This window comes from Bombus fervidus, chromosome 7, assembly GCF_041682495.2.
Source record: "Bombus fervidus isolate BK054 chromosome 7, iyBomFerv1, whole genome shotgun sequence".
Classification (NCBI taxonomy): Eukaryota; Metazoa; Arthropoda; class Insecta; order Hymenoptera; family Apidae; genus Bombus; species Bombus fervidus.
The window spans coordinates 4,615,406-4,636,664 of record NC_091523.1 but is presented as its reverse complement, the minus strand read 5'-3'; the positions used below and the strand labels follow the sequence as shown (position 1 = coordinate 4,636,664).

Genomic DNA, 21,259 nt, shown 5'->3' with positions numbered 1-21,259 from the left:
GTTATTATTACAATGTTACTGATAGTAAAGTAATTAATTTCTATAAATTCAAATTTATGTTATTCATGAATATTACATATTGATGGGTACATGCAAATTAAAATACTTATTTTTTAATTATTACGAGTTCTACTGCCACTTGGTGAGATGTTTGCAAGTTCTTTTAATTCTAGAGTATGGTGCTACATATAAATATTTGGAGTATATATTCACTAAAAATTTCAAGTCTAATACTTTATATTGTTATTATCCTTTTTTTTAAATTTAAGATAAGAGGAATAGAATAGAGATATTCTTTTAATTCCAAGGACACATGTTACAATTAGTACTTTCATCATATCAAATTAGATATAATTACAACAATCTAATATATGTTTATTTTAACTACCAAAAGCTAGTATTTTATATTAGCTATTATAATATAACATTATGGATGTATTAATATTTTGTGAAAATTATTTTTGTAGGAATGATATTTGATATTTTTGATTCATCATTTTCTTTTGTTGTATATAAATATACTTATATTAATATACCTTTCCAAATACATTTATATATCACATGACTGTAAAAATTATATACTTTTACGGTTGAAACGTGTCACTCATTGTGTTATGTATATTTTATTAAAAAAAATGTTTTAGAGTGAATTGTATTTGATAAAGAATACATTCCTTATTCTAATACTATTTTATCATAACCAATATTTTGTATAATTTGGTTTTAATAAATGATAGTACGAAAGCGTATATTTTTCAATATAAATTTATAATATGGATTGGTATATTAAAACATGCATTTGGAATTGTATTAAATGATACAGATTAATTGTATACTATTATTAGTATATCATTAATATATATAATGATAATAAAGTAATTATTTATTATTTAAGTATTTATAGAAATGAGATATATATACAAGTATAGGATAAAATAACATAACATATAAGAAACATAAAAATCAATGTTTATTATTTACATGGATTTTGAAAAATTTTAACTGAAGATAAAAAAACATGAATAAGGTTTTGAAATAGAATTCGCAAAATTTTATTTTATGTTCTATATTTATGTGTGTACAGTATTTTATCTATAATTAAATCATTTATTTTGGAAAAATAGTTTGTAGTATGAAAATTTCAATTACAAAACTAATATTATAATACAAAATATAATACATATTTAGAAATTTGTATGAAAAATTCAAAAAGACAATTACTAAAGATATAATTACTGAAATATAATTATAGAGTAGCTTTTGATAATTATTTTCATAGCTTGCATCACATACTTATTATACAATTTAAATAATCATTAATCATATATGTGTTCATTAACTGCTATAATAATTGGATTATATATGTAATTTTTGTAGTTGGAAATTGATAAACTATACATAATATATACAATTAATTCTGTACACTGAATATACAATGGATGAAATGCATCAGAATTGTGAATAGTACACATTTAATACAAAATATATGCAGCAGCACATAGAAATTTGTTCATAGTTCAATGTTTCTGATATCTCATGATTCATAAAATTTTAACATGTTTTGTTAGAACATTGACAAGTTCCAGCTATTGTAGTTTGGATAAGTCCATATTGCCCTGTAAACATCCAACTTTCATCTTCCTTAAATAATTCTTCTGCTACACCTGGCACTAAACCAACACATACATCAGATTTTACAGTTCTCAAACTTAAGATATTTGTTGGATGAAACCCTCTTAATGATTGTCTAAATTCTGTTGTATATTCCCAATTTATATCACCTAGTAATTTCCTATAATTTAGGTCACCTTTGAATATTGCTAATTTAGCTTCCGATAATTTAGCATATAATTTTGGGTCACGTTTTTTCATCTCTGCAAAATCATAAGGACTTGTCCAATATAGTTCTACCTAAATAAGATATGGAAGATATTAATATTTTGTAATAATTATTTTTTTAAATTAACGGAAAGAAAAGAAACAGATTACCTCAATAGACCATACATTATTCTTCAGATAGTTAGCTAATTCTTGTATACTTTCATTTGGTGAATTTTCCATGTATGTTAGAGTCCACTGAAAATCATTTGCTGTTGTGTCACTGACATACCATGGATAACGTTTTACATAAAACCTGATTTTTCCAGCAAGTTTACTTGCAATTAAGAATGCTGCTAAGCATAAATCAGTAAAAAATTCATAACCAGCATTATCAAGTATTATATCTACAATATTTGTATCATCACTGTCTTTGTTCCTTAATAAATTCCAAACGAATTCTAAATTGTTTACAAGAATGTCTTTATCTAATGTCTTTAATATTTCTATAGGATTAGTACTTTGACTAACTTCTGCTCCTGCGCTTAAAGATAAATCACATCTACAAAGAACATATTATGGTAAATTTGATGACAGAATTACATGCATAAAATTAAGATAGCAAATGTAGTGAAAGAAATAAAGCATACTTGTTACCCCAAAGATTTGATTTAAGAAGTTTAAAAAGTTCGTCTTTGGTTTCGACTATCGATAGATTTTCTACTTTATGTATGAGGTTCACAGTATAAGTAGAAAGTGCTTCTATGCTAGCCAGTGAATTTGTAAATGCACTCTGTTTCTGTTGTTCGAAAGGATCATAGTTTTTCATAGATTTCCTGAAAATAAAAAAGTTCACATATTTATATTACATACTATCGATTATTAATTTTTCATAGAACTTACAGGAGAGCAAATTCTTGAGCAAGTGCTCGATACATATAGCATTCGCAATATAGCCAAGAAGTATTGAACCATGTTGGTGTTCCCTCCTCTATTTCAGTTCTTTTTATTAGATATTTATTCCATTCTTCAGCATCATTGTCTTTAATATCAGGTAGCAATTGCAGAGGTTTTAAAGTTTTATTTGTTGCTATTTCATTTTTTAATTTACTGATAAATCCTGTTATTTGTTTAATTTCTTCTGTGGCGTTCTAAACAGTTTAAAAGTTATAGATGTTATACATAAGTCACTAGACTCTATCAAATGAATCTTCAAATGTGTATTTTACCTCTCCATATATTTCAGCAATATTTTCTTTGTTACGACTGAGAGTATCAATTATTTTTGTTAAAATTACTGGTAATCTATCTTTAATTGTTATATAAGCAAAGCTCCTGTAAGAAACATAAGAAGATATTAATAAACAATGGGTACATAAATTTCAGAATATTTTTATTCCTTTAAAGGTTAAATAGAAGTAAAAAATTTGTTCTACCTTTTATAAATTCCTGATAAACATACTCCAAAGGGTGTCTGTATATCTTGTAGGTCTCGAATGTCTACGGAATTTGATCTTTGGGTCATGATATCACTATTCAAATTTGCTATTACTATTAGACTGCAATAGATCACAATCAGCTGTGGCTACAGAGTGAACCCTGAAATGAATAGATACGAACGAATACCAACGATATCTCATATTTCTTCACAATTTTTATTACGTAACTGAATAAATAAAGATTGTTGTATACCTCGTGCTTTTATTTCTTTCAATCTTTGGTACGGCTATCGTTTCTTTTTTTGATATATTCTACAGAAACTAGACTATGATCAGCAGAGAACGAACGAAGTGTTACTATATAATTATAAGCACGTGCAGTGCGCGTGCGTATGTGTTGCGGAATACTGTTTCATCATCATTCATATACACATGCATACATATGCACGTACCTCGAAAACGAGCAACGAGCGCGTAAATTGTTCCGTATTTGATAACACGCAAGCAGCATAATTTATAACGTGAATCGTAAACTGATCATAATTCATAACAGTTCATATGTATATCTCAAACAATAGAAATACCGATATTTAATTTGAATTAAAATATTTAATTCTTAACATTATTGATATTTCGTAGAATTAATGATCAATTATTTCTTTTTTATTCTAGTATATTTTGGTAATTCTTTTTATTCTGATACGATACAATAGGTATTGTTCCCAAAATACTAAATTGCATTTTTATGTCATAAAACTAAGATATACCTACGCATTCTTAATATTTATGAATATATATGTATATATATACATATATTTGGTATACATATGAAGAACTAATTATATATTAGAATATATAGTAATTACATATAATATGAAAAGGAGATTCACATACAGATCATTATTTGGCTATTGATTAATTAATTTCAATAACAAATAGTCAAGTTGTTACGCAATTTAATGGCAAATTTAAATTTGATTTATCTAGTATCAGCAAAAGTTTAAGTATCCACTGAGCTATGTAACCTCGCATAAGAAGCAGAAAGCGACGGAATATAAATTACACCTTTGGAATCCATGAATAAATGTATTCCTCGTAGTGTGCAAGTTTATCAGGACAAAATGTAAAAATAGAGAGTAATAAGATAATGTATCGTATGATGCTCATATAAATAAACAATCTTATCCAGATTTCTAAAAGTAGCTTCGGAGTTTGTTGTATATTGAATCTCATTTTTGATGGGGTCCCAAGATGATTTTATTCATACAATATTTCACTTGGAGATCTATTGCGTCTGTTACCGATTGTCTATCTTCTGATTAATTGTACAGACTTACGCTAGATTGCGTGTCTCTGTTAATTCTCATATTGTCATAAAAAGTACGTGATTGTTAGTTTAATTTGTTTAAACATAACGTATCGTCAAATAAAACAGAATGTAATTTAAATTAAGCGTTTAATGCGGAAGATATTACGTTGAAGTACTAGAAGTTTATTATGTAGTTAAACATGCCCGCGTTGTATATTTGTCAAGAGGTTCCGTTAAGAAATGAAATTTCTTTCTTGTAAAAATCACTTGCAGCTAACTTCCTCTGCTTCCTGCAATAGTTTCTTGATTCTGGTTATTAAGCATTAGTATGTGAAATTCATGGATCCAATTCTAAGGTTAATCTTTGCCCTCGCTGCTCTTCGACATGCCATATTATAATGGTAACACGCGAATCTGCATTTTAAGCTGTTCTGTAACGATCTACGAGGTTGCATTAGCGTCAGTTGTTCCTGCAGTTTTGTTGAAGTTCAGTTGGCAGGTAGAAATTGATAGCAAAAAAGACATCAGACGAAGAAGTTCGAAATTATTTCGTCTTCTTGCATCCAACTCGGTTTTTGCTTTCTCCTAGGAAACAACAAACTAGGACGATAATTCAGCTACAGATGTTTGAGACTTTATGAAATTTAATATTAAGCTGAGCTCAAACAATTGAGCTGGCGTTGTCTCCAGTGGTTTTATAATATCACGGGAAGCACTATTGCCGTTTTTAAACTGTTGATGATTCATCAGATTCAAAACGAAAAACTTTATTTTATAGAATTTGTTATTTTTATAAAAAAATCACATAATCTATAAAATTATAAAAATTCGAAATTAAAAAATTTTTTTAGACTAAAATATTTTTTTATAAAACTTTTTTAAAAATTTCTATCATAAAAAATATAATATTATCCAATAAACGTTACGAAATCTCGGAAGAAAAATCCAGTCGATCATGATAGTCGGGTTCGTACCGAAACAATCGATAGGCCGCATAGTAACAGTAATTTGCCGCGTTGTATTCCTTCGAATGAAATCCGTGTTGGCGATATCCCGATCCTACTTCGGTTGTCCTCCTTCCACCTTTGGGTTCTGGAAGCAATGTTGCTAATTACTACATACCACCGAATGCGGCATAACCCGCGACCCATGAATTCCACTAGCCTGGCCGACGCTATACAGTCAGGCGAGTCAGTTTTCGTCCGTATAATCCGTGGAAATTGCGGTTTCCTATGAGCGCAGAACGAACTGATAATATGCTTCTGAGCGGTGTCGGCTAGTTCGTCTTGCATTCTCCGACATTTTCGAGTTAAAATCCGTGTTCGAATATGTGCGAACCTAAATTCATCCGATGCCAACACGGGTCAAATTTTATTGCCTCGCGCGATGTTCTCCTGAATCGAGTTGCGCTTTGTTTTAGTGGTGGCTAAACGGCGTGCCTCGATTGTAAATTGTTGGATTTTCTTTTATATCTGTGTTTATAGAATTCTGTATTTAGACCCTATATTTAGAGCTTCTATGTTAGAGATACAGATATTGGTTTATATAAATAATAGAATTTTTTTTAAATATACATTTTTATAAGTTTAATGTGTATCTTTAAGCAATTTTACTTTTTAGGTAATTCTTCCACATATATTAAGAGATGCGCTAGCCATGTTATGACATGATATACATATACAAAGCTGTCTATTTAATTTATAAAATTAAAGTATCTAAGTATAAGAACTTGTAAATTGTAAGGAACGGTAAATTGATGGCATTGGGAGAAGTTCATGCTCTATAAAATAATGTTTAATGAAGGGTGAAAAAAAATAACCGTGGGGAGTTGTCTTACCGGTATGATGTACCAATTTGGTATTCATATTAATCCCGATAATAACTAAAAGTTCGCGGCAATTCTGAATGATCCTTGTCGAGCGAAAAATCAGTACGAGCTGTCGACCAGACAATGTGGAATTAATTATAATTAACTGCCATTCACAAAAGTTCTGCGAGCATTTGTGCAGTCCTACTACAGCGTTATAATGAACTTGCCAGTTCCCATCATTTACATTCTCTTGTACTCGGTCTGAAAAGCTCCACCTAATCGTAATGCTGTGGTGCCTCGAGAAATGTCAAAGAACTTGTTTAAATTAATTAGTATGTTATCGAGCAAGGTATAACTTCAAGGATACATCTTTTTCTCCACTGTGATCCAATTCACGATATATTTTAACCCTCGTTTTTTGAGATACATCCTGGAAGGTGAGAATGTCAATGAGGATTTTTTTATGTGATCGTTGGCGAATTGTATGCACCTTATACATAGTGTGCCGAGTAGGTAGGTAGATACTCTAGGGATGTTGTTCACGTTCTTGACTTGAAACACTGATCTGCAACACCATAGCACCTCCTTGAAATCTGATGTTCCTGTGGTTTTACGATACGTCGATTGCTATTGTACAATAGAGGAAAACTACATATTTTTCGAGTTCTAAATGGAATTTGGAAATCTTTTATTTTAGAAGTAATTGAACGAAGGAGGATTAAGATACATTCGTATGCGTCTATTAAATTTAATTTTCGTATTTTCGTATTTTCGAATTATCTAAAAAGAATTTTCGAAATATTTTTAAAATATTGGTTTTTTCGATGTTCACTTTAATATAACAAATTACTAAAAATATTTTAGTAATAATATTGTAATATTTCCTTCAGTGATTGAAAATTAAAAGATATTAAGTCATCTACGCTGTCGGACTAGAAAATCGCAAATTGTTTCGACAAACTAAGCGAATAGAAGGGTATTTGTATTTCGCGAATACTATACACTCATAAAATTTAGATTCTGGTTGCTTAACACTGCACATAACTCCTAAATATAAAGGACTTCGCTAATTGACGACCAGTCTGCCTTCTAACAAGATTATCCGTGACGTTTTACGCTGTTCATTTCCGAAATTACTGCTAGCCATCTGGTTCACGTATTTACGATGTTCCTGCAGTGACGTTAGCCGCGATGTTCTACCACATTAATCGAGTTCATACGCGAAAAGAAAAAGGCGAAAGAAGAAAATTTAGCAGCTGGTAATGGAGGAAACGACACTTCTGTTAGTTGCTCGATTGCTTATTTGGTTTACTACGTTTTTGGTTTTCCGGGTACTGTATTTCTCTTTTCTCGCTATCGTAAAAGTTGATTATTACGTGGGATATTACACGAGGATAATTTTGTCAGGTAATATCCTTTATTCCTTGCGTTATTAAAATATTCTGGTTGCGTTATTTGCTTCCTTTTATGAGTACAACATTTTATAAATGTTAGATCTTTATTCTATATTCTTTAAGCAAGAACAAGATTCTTTCTGAAATTGTTAAGACAACTTTTCACAGAATATTACTGAGCTGAATTTAATATATATTGAAGTAAGAATGCAATAATATAAAGCATATAAAACGATTCTCAAAGGAATAGTACTGAATAATAAAGAAATTTAAGTTTCGTGGAGTATTTTTATCAGTTCCGATAAGTAGTACGTTGAAATTGTTAACGATGACCGACACGGCGCAACCTTGCCTTTCTGCTTTTTCCTTGCTCACTTTTCTTCAAAACTCTCAATCTTCTACGATCAGAAAACTTCAGAATATCGTAAGATTGAAACAAACTTACCGTAGGAAGAAACATAAACGGTATTCAGGTTGAAAGAAACGGCGTTAACTTTTACTACCTTTTAAACGAGAAAAATTACTTTCCTTGAAACAACACGCTCGGCCATTCATTGTAAAAATGTATCCGGTAATTTATGTAGAAAAAACATTATTTCGAAATTAATATTTGTAGTTTTATATAGACATTTAAGAGATACGGTTTGGATGCGATTAGATATTTTATATGTATACAGAAAGGAAGCATATTTTTTCAAGTTAATTTAGTTGATTCGGATATTTATGTTTCTTTGAAGGTATTTAATCAATCATTTGCATATGGTTCACGCTTCTCAACTTCTATAAAATTTTGGAAATGTCATTACACGTAAAAGTCGTTATAATATCTCATTTTCACATTCACTACATTCTTGCTTTAATTAAGGAAGAGGACTTCTTGTTTTGCGATATCGGTTGTTTTCCGAACATTATACAATCATTCCTCGGTTGTTCTACAAAGGGATTATGCGAATTTCTCCGATCTTGGAATTCCCAAACGCGGAGAGGTCGACTTTAGCTATTCTTCGAACGACTCGTTCTTTCCGCCATTCTTTAAAAGTTCGACGTTTGTCTCGATTCCGTTCCTTTTTCTTTCGACTCTCTATCCGTATCTTTTTTCAGTGCTCCCCTTCAAGATGTCCAGATGAACTCTCGAAATTTCCGGAGTTTTCCGTACGAGGAAGAGTCGGTTCCGCACTTCTAATTCTGCCGAATTAAACTCGCCTTTGGAAGTCGAATTCGTTCTAATTGCAACTGCGGTTCGCTGCGAATAGTGCCAAAACGAACTCTGACGTATACTGCTTTAACAAAGTCGGACGTATGATCGACGTCTAATATAGAATTTTTTATGATGTAACTGTCTGTGAAGAAAAGGAGAAACTGAAAAATTGTAAGATAATCCTTGGTAATTGCAGAGTCTTTTACTAATGAGGCAGATACATGACTGTATGTAATTATATTCACAAACGATTTAAAAACATTTTTTGATATACATACTTCATAAATTGATATAAACGGCTATGGAAATTATAGTACGAACGCAAACGTAAAGTCGCTGATTGCTTTACAAAGTGAGATAAGGATAATGGTAACAATAAAAACCTTGTAGAGCTCGTAAACAGCTGAGGGACGATGGTAAATGCGAAAGCCTCAATGGAATCAACGTTACTGTTTGGACTACCAATTGCATGATTTCGTTCCGTAAATTACTTAAATTACATCCTCTCCACGTTTTTTTAAGACTACTGAAAATATCGTGGCGAATAAAGGGACAATTTTGCTATTTTAAATTTTGTTAAGACTGCATTGTTTCAATTATCTTACAACTTGAAAATATGATTCACGTGAAATTTTAGATGCTTTAAAATATTATTGGTTGTTCTTAAGCCGATAAACCAGTGTATTCAGCTATGTTGAATGTAAGAGGACGAAATCGCATAGGAACTCCATTCATGAAAAGTTGAGCTCTAAGACAATAAAAGATGCTCCTTAGCGGCCATGCAATTAATCTAAATGGCGGGGTCAATTAGAAGATAGCGCGCTAAAAGACGTAGTTAACCATTTGTCCGCTAATTAGACGCAACATCGATGCTTGTAGACCGCCAGATAGGGACACGCGAGGGTAAAAATGTTCGGGCCGAGGATCACGAAAGGTAAAAGAGTAGCGTGTATCGTGAAACGGAAACGCGCGGCATACAGGGTGGCGAACTGGCACAGGTTGTGTGCGAAATAATAGGGTAATTGTTATGCTACGGCACGGTAAGTGGAGGATCAGAGCCAGGTCTACCCGATAAGACACGACCTCCGAGGATACTTAACGAACTTAACTTTCCGGACCGTATGGGCATCTGCTTTTCGGAAGTACGGCCCCCACCGTTTTACCGTGCTTTCATCCTGAACGAAAGATGTCGTTTCAAGAGATAATCTTTAATAAACAAATGGACCTCGACAAGCAGGTTCGCGGCGCGTCTGTGCCGTACCGCGACAAAATCTTTTCCAGATGGCACGATCTACGGATAAGGTTGTTCGAACATTGCGTTTTGATTTGTTCTCTTGTTTTTCCGATTTTTTTTAAATTGTTAAATATGTGGATTGTAAAAGAAATTTCTGGGATATGATACTGTATAATTTAAAATAATTGAATTGTTTAATCAAAATCAATAAGATATACAAAACTTTTGACATTTTGATATTATGTTTCGTAATGTTCCCGAACTAATTAGATTTATATTTGTGAAGTAAGTAAAGATTACTAATTGTTGGCGAAGATTATTTGGAGTATTAATCATGGAACAAGTTCTAACAAGCTTTTAGAGTTGGAAATTAAGAAATTTTTTTCCTTTGGAGGGATTATCTACGGATTCAAAGACAGTTGACAGATTCGTCGTAGTTCTTCTTTAATAAAAGTACGAGCTTAATCAGAATCCTGATAAAACTGCTTGCAGAATAATAGCAAATTCTTATTATACTTGCTCCAGAGTTCTTTACTTTCGTGGTATTGTAAGAAAATACTTTGTATAAATTTTTATTACAATATACAATCTGTTCCTTAAATCTTAATTGTAACTTGAAAAGATTAGAAGTACATTTAGACTTATGAGTTGCGAGGGATTCATCGATAAGATAATTCTTTTGAGAATCGTATTATCTTGCTTATATTACCACAATTTATATTGTTGTAGTCGGTGTTGTAGTCGGTGACATGATAAAACCATGTTGAGATGTTCTATGAAATATAATGAAAGATATAGTGCATCTAGTTCTTTTTATCTGTACCTCACTTCTATTTTACTTTTTTGTGTTTTGTATGTAGAAAGGTGGTTTAGCATTTTTAAAAGCAAAACCCCACATACTCTTATACTGTACAGGTATGCTGTTATGATTATTCATGCTTCTTTTTGTTGTTGTTTTTTATGCTATTAATATGTGTTTCAATCATATATGTATGTCGGAATTATTATTATTTTATTTCAAATGAAATTATATGAGCATTTTTTTAACATAATCGTATGTCAAGGATTTAAATAATACCTTTAATTTATATTTGTACATATTACTTGCGTAGAACATTGACATCAATCTTACTCGGGAAATCATTTTCTCTATGTAGATTTTACCGATGAAGAGTGCGAAATTGTGAATACTGCGCATGTATAGGCGTTCAAAATGTGTACGAGCATCCACGACATCAATCTTCCTAAGATAGTTATTTTTGGTATTTAGGCGTTATCAGTGAAGTGTGAACAGTGGATAAGATGTATATGCAGGATATAGAATATTTTTACTACATGCTGTGGTTTGTTGAACGTATATTCAAAAAATTTTTAACACCATTTCAGAGAATTATTTTTTCTTGACACTTCTAAATTATTTTACGAAATAGCAAAAAATTACAGAGTAATTTGGGTTATTGCGGTGACAAGCACTGGAATTTTTCTTCCTGGAAAAGCTGTTTCGAGCGAATCAAATGTTCGCGAGTAATTTGCGCTTCATTTCCTGTTTTCTGTACTCAGACCAGGTAGTAGCAGCTATTGCCAAAGCAAAATAGTTTCTTGGCAAATTGAAACAGGTACTGCCTTGCCGAAAACACTGGGTACACAAGTTGTATTTACTATTTGTAGCTTACCAAGTCTCAGATAAACACGCAAGTCTATTTCGACTTGCAGATTTGCCCGGTCTCAATGGCAACCAATTGCTTGTCGGCTGAAAAGTACCAAAAACAACATAAAATAATCGTATTTTTCTTCAAGGGAAAATTTTTACGCATCTTCTCGCTACCCATTTTTGTTTTCGAACAATCGATAAAAGTCGTTGACTTTATACGGATATACAGATTGGAAATGAAAGAAGGAAATACTAAAATAAAGCGAGATAATTTTCTTAACTTGTAATTCCGTACCGCTATTCAAAGTTATTGAAAATTATATAATAAAAGAAAATAGGTAACGACAAAAGATGAGAAAGAAATATTTCGCAATTTATGAACTCAGTTGCAATTGGGATTATTTATATTCGCTTTAAACTCTGTCCTATATATAGAAGGAGCATTTGAAACACAAGGCCGAATACATGTGTTCTCTCGGCCGGGAGGGAACGGAGCTGGCCTATAATTTAATTGGAATTTAATTTAATTGGAATTTAATTTAATTGAAATCGCTCGTACGCAGCCGGCAAAATGGTTTCACGTATAAAATACGCGGTACGGGCCGTTAAAAGTATCCGACGAAATTTTTGCGAATGTCATACACTGGGAATGTCCGCCGCGATTTTCATGAATTTTCCATATTGCGATGCTCCCACGTAGTTACTGATATTATGGCAAGCGATATCCAGTGCAGATACGTCGGTGTGAATATTTTCTTTCTCGTGTATGCATTTTTTTTGTTCGATTTTTCTTTCTTCCCATTAAATTTATATCGTAGTGTGAGCGCATATCAATTGTATTGTTCCATGTAAAAATAACGCTTTATTTTCATCGAAGCAAAAGTTATATAGGTTTGCGTGTTCCGCGTATATCAACCACTTACGCGTATCGTAATATACGTGTATACTTTGTATTTTTGTTTTATCTTATAATGCTGCTCTCTTTCTCTCTTAAATCGTAAAACTTTATTTTGCTATTCCTCTGTATTAAGTCTGTTTCGATGATGGAATTATAGCGAGGATTATGTTCATTGTTCGCAAAATGCTGTTTTTACCATAGATTAAATATTTTTATCGCGAATTATAATTTTTTTTTAATTTCCAGATATTCAGGTGTTCTCCCTGTCACAGAAACTTATCAATCGTTTTTAAAATCATCGAGAGTACGTTTTCATCGAAAAACTCGCTGAAAAGCATTGTATGCGTTAAACGCTGCCACTGAAATATTCAAGAGCTTCGCTATCAAGTTTCAGGACCTTCCGTCATTAAGACTTTGCCTAACGAAGCGAGAAGTACGAAACCTCGAGGTACACGTAAGGCGTAACTTCTCGGAGGGTCTCTAGTAAAAATGCAAATCTATTTCTGCGTCCGTTAGTTTACTTTCCTCGGTCATGGGTAATTGCCCAACGTCCACAGCCTACGGGCTTTCCTTCGGAAGATGCAATTCCCGGAGTTTAAAACCGACCAACTATTTCACTCTCCTTTCCCAGTCTATCTTCTTCGCTCTCTATCTTTCTGCCAGCCAGCAATAACAGTAATCAGGATACAGGATTAAAAGGAATGAGAAGCGGCTGTGCCGAGTGAATTGAAATTTTTCCGGTGGGTAGGAAAAAAAGAGGATAGAATTGAGTTAGAACGACTAATGGACAAACGTCTTTCTTTTGCATTGACGACGATTTATCTCCTAGTTGTCGTACGTTTTTATTTCGTGGATCGTTGTGCGATTCGTATTAGTAATTACTCGCATGTTTCTATCACTCTATTTTAATATTACCAATAGACAGAAATGATCAATGTCGTAAATTATTACACGCATTCCACATTTCGTGTCAACCTTTGATACAGAAAATCAAAAGTACACACTTTACGAGGAAGCTCGCAGCACCGTTCAAGCACAATCATTTACGCGCATGAATGGTTTACCGCTTTCTGCATTGTGATTATTGCACATTTAGTCGTATATGTGCACACGTTAATGCGAGCATTCTCTCGTTCTCCTGATTCGCGAACGGAATTCAGGGTTTGGTATACAAATAGCAGCAATTTCAACGCAACAACTCCGTAGGACTTTCACGCCGACTTCTGGAAACATTTGCACTCAACTGCGAGGGAAATCAAGTAAACCGTTTTGCGGATCGACGGGTCTCTTCCGGTTGAGAATGTGTTCATCCCACAAGAACTCTATTTTTCGGTTTTACTGGCTAGGAATGAATACACGTGCCGTTGGTCGGATTTTTTCATTGAAATGAAATTTGTTCAATTAGTTGATAAATATAAAGCTATAGATCACAAGTATGTATTTATTTGGGAAATCGAAAAATAAACGCCGAAGAGTTTTCAGAACGATCGAGTCGTAAAGAAGTTCTTAGGAGATTTGTTTTCCTTCGCTGTAAAGGTACTAAAGGTCTGAAATGGAACTTCAGTCTCATTGCGTTTTATTGCGAGAAGTAAATATTAAATTCGTAGGAAAGGAGCCGAGATTGGTAATTTCCTATAAACTTGAAATTAACAATGACAATTAATCATATTAGCGTGGTCGATGAATACCAGTAGATTTCGAAAGCTCGAGACACGATATAATTGAATAACTTGTTTTAGTACAATTTTTATCTTATAAAAAATTCAGCTTTTTAAATACTTACACAAAACCTAAAAAGTGATGATGAAATAGGATCGTGACGATAAGAACCTGGTCATTGCTTTCACTTTCGATCAAGTATTCTCAAGAACATAGTTTGAGGAAATTAATTAAAAGAGAATTCTCCGTTCATAATGGTCTACGTGTGTACAGAGAGGGATGGAAGTGGAAAGAGCACGCGTTCGTTGTTCGTTGAACGCGTTCAGCACAGAAGCGGAGAAAGAAAGAGAGAGAGAATGAGAGAGAGGGAGGGAAGAGTCGTGTGTCCGGGTTCCAATGGAACTGCGATTAGAATTCGAGAATGCCGATCGGGTTGAAAGCCTGTGATATCCGTGTGGGGGTCAACTGCCAGTCCGACCCTGGGTTACTATTCTCTAGGTATATCACCCACCAACCCCCGGCGAGCTTTCCCCAATGGTGAGACCGTGTCTCTCACGCCGAGCCACGGCTTTGGAATTCGAATTGTAATTTCTAACCGCGCGTCTCCGTGCGGACGATTGCCTTGCCGTTCAAATTTCGTAAACGGATTGTGGATTCCTGTGCGCTTCCACGATCTTCGACGCGCGGACCATGTTCTCCTGGGATAAGTATGCTCGATATGTGTCATAATGAAGACTCCAGACGTCTCAACGAACAAATACTGCGGCGGAAGAGGGCCGCGGGAATTCCCCAGCGCGCACGGACTAATGATTCCGTTGAACAGTGGATCATCCATGCTGCAAGTGTTTCAGGATAATTAGCGTTGCGTCCTGATGGCGTTTGTTAAAGGAGCTTTCGTGCTTTCCGCTTCTGCCAGATGTTTTGCGAATATCGATGATTGCACGGTGGATTTTCGATTTTCGTTACGGAGGAAGTGGGAGGAATTTGGTACGAGAACTTATATTTTCAAATTTTTCTCAAAAAGTCATAAATAAAGTATTATGTTCAGAAAACGTAATTTATTAGACGTTACTATTTTCTCAAGCTTAAAAATCCAATACGCGTAATGCATGCTTCGCGCGAAGCGTATTGGAACTTTTCGCTGAATAGAACATAAAAATGAGTGCGGATAGGTTCTACACACGTTCTCAATCACGAAGCCGTGCTGCCAGGCAGAAACGATGTTTTTGTAGCACGCGCCCACTGGATAAGAAAAGAAGACAAAGACAAGTCAAAGTTTTTCCAATAAAAAGTACACCACGGATTCGATGCGAAACTCGAAGTGGAAGAGGAGGATATGAAGTTACTGGACGTCACGTACGTGCCGTTGAAACGATCGATATAATTGCGCTTCCCCAGCGAGGATTCGTTATCTCGATTGTGGTAAAGGGGCGACTAAAATCTCTTTTCCAGAGATGGACAGAACTTCGACGGGATGATGAGTTTAGGATTTGATGAAGGAAGAAGTTAGCACTCTCAATGTTAGAACGTCATAGTTAGTTACTCGAAGAAGTTTATTCGCCGTGCGTTGCCGTGTAAACTCACCCATGTGTTCCATTGCGAAAGGGTTGGACGTGAAATGTATGATACGCGCTTAATGTCGATCATGACGGTTGCAAGGCTTTGCTTTAAAACCAATTTGTTTTTCAATTTGGAATATGAAAGTGAATACGTAGCCTCATGTTCGTTTCATAGAATTATAAGGAAATCTAAATGGCGACGTTACGCATTATGACGGAAAATCACAGGCAGGCATTCGTGGCTATTATTTAGGAACGAACTAATCTATTACTTACTTGTTCATGGTTTCTTTTTATAACAAAGTCATGCTGTCAGACGTAGACTTAATCGGATAAAACAATTAAATTAGAGACTTTTGTAAATAAGATCTGATACTTCGATGGTATCTGAAACATTCAAATTTTGAAGAAAAGAATACAATCACACCTTAGAGCTACATATGTGCGTGTAAATGCATAATGTTATGGTGGCATAAGAGGCTAAACCTCGTAGCATCATTTAATTTTCTCTTGTATACTTTTTTCATACCTGTTACTCCCTTAAAGACAGAGACTTTTTTAATTCCACGAGCAATTTGAACGTAGATTCGTTCTTGCTTCCATCCTAAAAATTTTATGATAAAAAGCACGCGTTTTCTCGAAACCATCAGACTTTCTAAATATTTATTTCGCAGCGAATAGCAAATGTGAAATTTTTCCCTAGAAACGTTGCCTATAAAATCCAAAACCTAAGGGAAAACCAGGGGAAATCCACCAGCGCGTAAATGCGAACTTCATTCGAATACAAACACGGTTAACGTAATCTTTGGACAACTCACGGTGATATTAAGCGCACAAAAGGAATAGGACGTAAAGGATGGGCAACAGAGGGGAGGAAAAAATAGTAATTTTGTAAAATGTAGACGGCTCTATTAACCGGCACGCGTTATCGCCAAGCTTGCTTTCGAATAAAAGGAGAGAACGGGAGGAAACGAAAAAAGGAAGATTCGAGCTTAACTGGAAAAAGGAGCTAATAACAGGGACTAGCGTACACAGACACTGGTTAATGCCGCTCGTAGCGGCCACTTTCGGTGAAGTCTCTCGAGAGTGAAGAAGAAACTGAAGAGAATCAAGATAGAAGAGAGCTCGAGGAACCTGGTGAGTAGAGAAAGCAATGTTACAGAGCGAGACAGAAATAGGGTGGGGACTGAATGGTCGAGGAAAAGAGCCGAAGGGGCAGCCGCGAGCTACGGACCGTATTATGGAGTAAAGTAAAGAGAAGCAAGTGCTGGCACGGAGCTAGTCGAGGGTGAATTTAATTCATAATCCGCCACAATGCCTACTTGCCGGCAGCACGGCTCATCAAGGTTTCACGAGGCCTTTTTCTTCGGCCATTGCCGACCGTGAACTCGGCTTTCTCCCTTCAGAAAGAAAGAGAGAGTTCTATGAAACAAGACCGCGATTTCGCGACGCCGCGGCTTTAGTACAGGCCAAAATACAGCAGGGAAGATGACGGTTTGTTATGTAAACACGTTTCGATTATGGGATGAGAGAGGTTGGAGATTTTTTATTGTTGTATAGAATGATCGACCCACCATTCATTAATAAGTAATCAATTTAATATGCTATTTCACTAGATAATATCGTTACACGGTTTCGTTTCCTTTATTCGAAACCATTAATCATCGGCGTTTCAAACTCGTTTTCGAATACCTGTTGAAGGTGCATTTATTTGTTGTATGATTTTTTTTTCATATATGGGTTATGCGTGGATCTAGGCTCTTTGAAAAGTCTGATCACATGTCGTTGTAGTTGTATTTATGTAGTAATCGGTTTGGTGACATTGATTTTGTCGCTGTTTCCAAGCTTCTGTGAACGATAGAATAGAAAATGAATATTTTATATAAAGCGGATCACATCACAGATACGCAGAGATTTCTATAATCTCCTCGTTTCGACGGGAAGCCTTATTTTAAAATTAGTTTCGCAGCCCATTTCAACGCGATTCCATGTCGGCTTAATTCGAGCAATTCCCTTATAAGCATGCGGTGCATTCTTCTCCAATTCGCAGTCGTAAAACTATGGCATGGCAATTGAAGCTTGTTGGCGCACGAAATGAAATCGGACCTATGAATATTTTCCACGACGGCGTAACTATTTTTTTACGGTCGATTTATTAGGACGATTTAGGGTTTGGCACGAGGTGGTCCCGCGGTTACTGTGTTCGATCGTTTGATGGGGATCTTAAATTTGCGTATAGCTCGTAAACGAAGTCGTTCACTGAGCGGCCGGGGTTCGATTTTATGGATTGTAACAGGGTGCTTCGAGTGCACTCTGTGTTACCCGCCGACTCCTTATTCTCTCTTTCGTTAACCCGTTTTAGCACCGTCAAGAAGGAAACGTAAAAACCGAGGGCCGCCAGGAACAAAGGGAGATCGATAGCGCGGAAGCTATTGCGTCATTCTTTTCACTGAAAAAAAAAGAAGAAAGAAAAAGGAAGAATGGGAGTAAAAAAAAGGAAAGAATAGAAGTAGCGTTGAAAGCGGTGCACCGTAAAGTCCAGAGACCAGAGTGTTTGACGCCTATGACGCATCTCGCGATGGTTTTCTCCCGAGGTTTACGGGCTACTATTTCTAATGATTTCGATTGCAATTCTTTGTATGCTATTAAAATTTCTTTGCGTTGCTGCTTTTTATACTTCCGTGCATGAATGGCTTATGTTTTTCTTTTTCTTTTTCTTTTTTTTTTTTTTTAAGCGGCTTTTTGGATTTATTTGTTTGCATCGCCGTCGCGCCGGTGAATCGCTAATAGTGCCTTTTACCTTCAATATTCTGCATATTGTTGGACGAAGTATACGGTTTATTGTTATATGACTTCAGAGAAAGATGAGATTTTCATTACACGTTTTACGTTTTAATGCATACTAATAGCTTGATGAAAGTACATAATTAGTAAAGCGAGATTCGAAGTTATATTATTCTGTAAAAACTGGTCGCTAATTATTAACGAGTAGAAAAAAAGAACACGCTTTTTTATGGTACTCACATAATCCTTATAAACTGCTGCTTTATATCGTTAGAACATTGGAACGTAGAATATCTAACGAGGCTGTAGATTAAATGCGTCTATACGACTCTTCGAATTCACAGAAACAACCATTTTCGTAGTTACATACGATACAGGATGCGTGTAACGTCCGAGTGAAATCGCTAGCATACATCTCTTCCCCGAAACAAAGCCAATTTTTTCAACGCATTTTCTTATCCGTAGCTGTTTTTAGCGTAGCGTCCCAAGCTGGCTGTTTTATTACTTTGCTACAGCGAAAGCTAAAGTTTCCGGAGACGTTTCTCGGTAAACTTTCCGATTCTATCGGGGGAGGAATTACCACGCGATTAGACTACAGAGAAAAGCGTACGTACAATTGCGATGTCCCTTTATTAGACTTCGCAATGGGAGTGTTCAGAAACTCAAAATGAGCGTAAATAGAGAATACAAATACGTTGAATTTCTCTTTCTTGGAATTAAAGGTTTGGATGGGATATTTTTGGAACGTACGTCAAAAAATATACTTATTCTAAAACGTTTATTTTTTATAGTATCGTGAGAGATTGTCCTTTATTTTTTTACATAGGAAAACAGCAGAAACGTTAATCGCAAAGTTAGCGCGCGCCATTTGCGAACAATTTTCTTCGAGTCCGCACTTTTTAACTATGTTTCGGTAAAAGAAGCAAACGAGCGAATTCGAACGCAATCGCGTGATTGGCCTAATATATTTATGTATATAATAAAATAAATTCGCCCTTTCATCTCGAACGAATTGTCGCTTAGAATGGCTTAGATGACAGCCGTAATCAAGGTCGGTCGCGTGGCTAGCCGAGTTTTCATCGAATGGAGCCAGTCGAGTGTTCGACGATTTCGCACAATGTGAAACAGCAGATAATCGTTGGAGCTTCAGGCACAATGGTTACGTGGAATCATCTTTTCTCGATTCGCATTGTCTTGTTCGTTCGAGCTATTCGAACCAGAACCACTCGAATGGATTGCACTCGGAAAATAAAGCAATTTTGGCCTGGAATCGACCGATCTCTCGTTCGTTTGTCTGTTCACGTCGATCAAAATTTGTGCCCGACATTTCGTTCCGAATTCACTCTGCTCGAATGAAAAGAGCGATTTTAATCGCTTGCTCTTTTTTTTCTTTTTTATACATACATGTACCATATGTATTATACAGTGTTTATTGCTGCGTTTTCGTTGGACGTTATTCGATACACGATTTGGAACATTTATAGGTTTTCAGAGGAAGCTTTCTCGTTGGAATTGCTGAGTTTTGAGCGATCGACGGTGAAGCTGTAAATGTTTGGAAAAACACGGAGTGCGATTTTGCTACGATATTGTTAATTGCCTTTGCGTACAATTTAATAAGCGATCAGTTTCTTTACCTTTCTTGGAATGAATTGTTTCCGTAAGTAATCCATTTTTATTTACTTGGCGACTCGATATTTCGTACAATGATAAATTTTCAAATAAATGTAAATAATATACACGAGCTTTGCAATCGGTTCTTTCGTTTTGCCCGAGCGGAAAGCGTAATCAAAGGTTAAAGACATAGGTATTGCATATGTATATACATAGACAAGGCAGGTATTCCATACATGGTTATATAAATAATACCATTGTACACAGGCTTATGAAAAAATCAGAGCAAATGGTCCTTCTTACGTTGTGTAAATCTAATTAGAACACATGGGTAGGCGTTACGTTGCAACGCGACTTTGTTTCCTCGTAAATATTGAGTGTACTGATAAACGTGCCGCGGCGGAAATATTGTGTCGATTCTCGGAACGTTTATATTTTCAGCTCACGTTCATCGCGCTGTTAGTTTAAATTTCAATGTAATAGTTAATCGTGAGTTATTTTATCGTAAAACTGTAGCGAACTGCGCACGCGCGATTGTGCGGGTCAGAGTGCAACGGGCGGTTATCATTTTTTAATTTTACCATGGCCACTTAATGTCGTGTGTCGCGACCAGTTTTCACGTAAACGCGTTGTTACTTGGCCGATCGTGACGTGCACGGGTAGCGCGAAACTTTCATTTCTCTATGTAACCCCGATTTCTGCACCTTCCGCCAATCTCAATGTCACGTGTCCTAATGTGTCTGAATATTTGCTTTTCTTTTGAGTTCCATATTACTTCAGCCGGGGCTGATTGAAGCTTCATCCTTGATTCTGCAATAATTACGCGATACCGTGTAGGGATTTAACGAATATAGAAATATTGGAACGACAGCTGGAACGAATACGATGCTTTTCA

General features: G+C 35.1%; 1 protein-coding gene across 1 annotated transcript in view; it reads right to left on the bottom strand.

Annotated features, from left to right (window-relative positions):
- Window positions 1–1,023: 1,023 nt before the first annotated feature.
- LOC139988969 (damage-control phosphatase ARMT1) overlaps window positions 1,024–21,259 on the bottom strand; it is a 300,302-nt gene continuing 280,066 nt past the window's right edge. Inside the window, exons 2-8 of the mRNA XM_072006804.1 lie at window positions 3,511–3,569; window positions 3,255–3,417; window positions 3,048–3,153; window positions 2,722–2,969; window positions 2,469–2,654; window positions 1,990–2,380; window positions 1,024–1,911 (exon numbers count right to left, since the gene is read on the bottom strand). Coding sequence (XP_071862905.1) covers window positions 1,552–1,911; window positions 1,990–2,380; window positions 2,469–2,654; window positions 2,722–2,969; window positions 3,048–3,153; window positions 3,255–3,343 — 1,380 coding nt within the window. The 5' untranslated portion in view covers window positions 3,344–3,417; window positions 3,511–3,569 and the 3' untranslated portion in view covers window positions 1,024–1,551. The remainder of the gene's footprint in view (window positions 1,912–1,989; window positions 2,381–2,468; window positions 2,655–2,721; window positions 2,970–3,047; window positions 3,154–3,254; window positions 3,418–3,510; window positions 3,570–21,259) is intronic.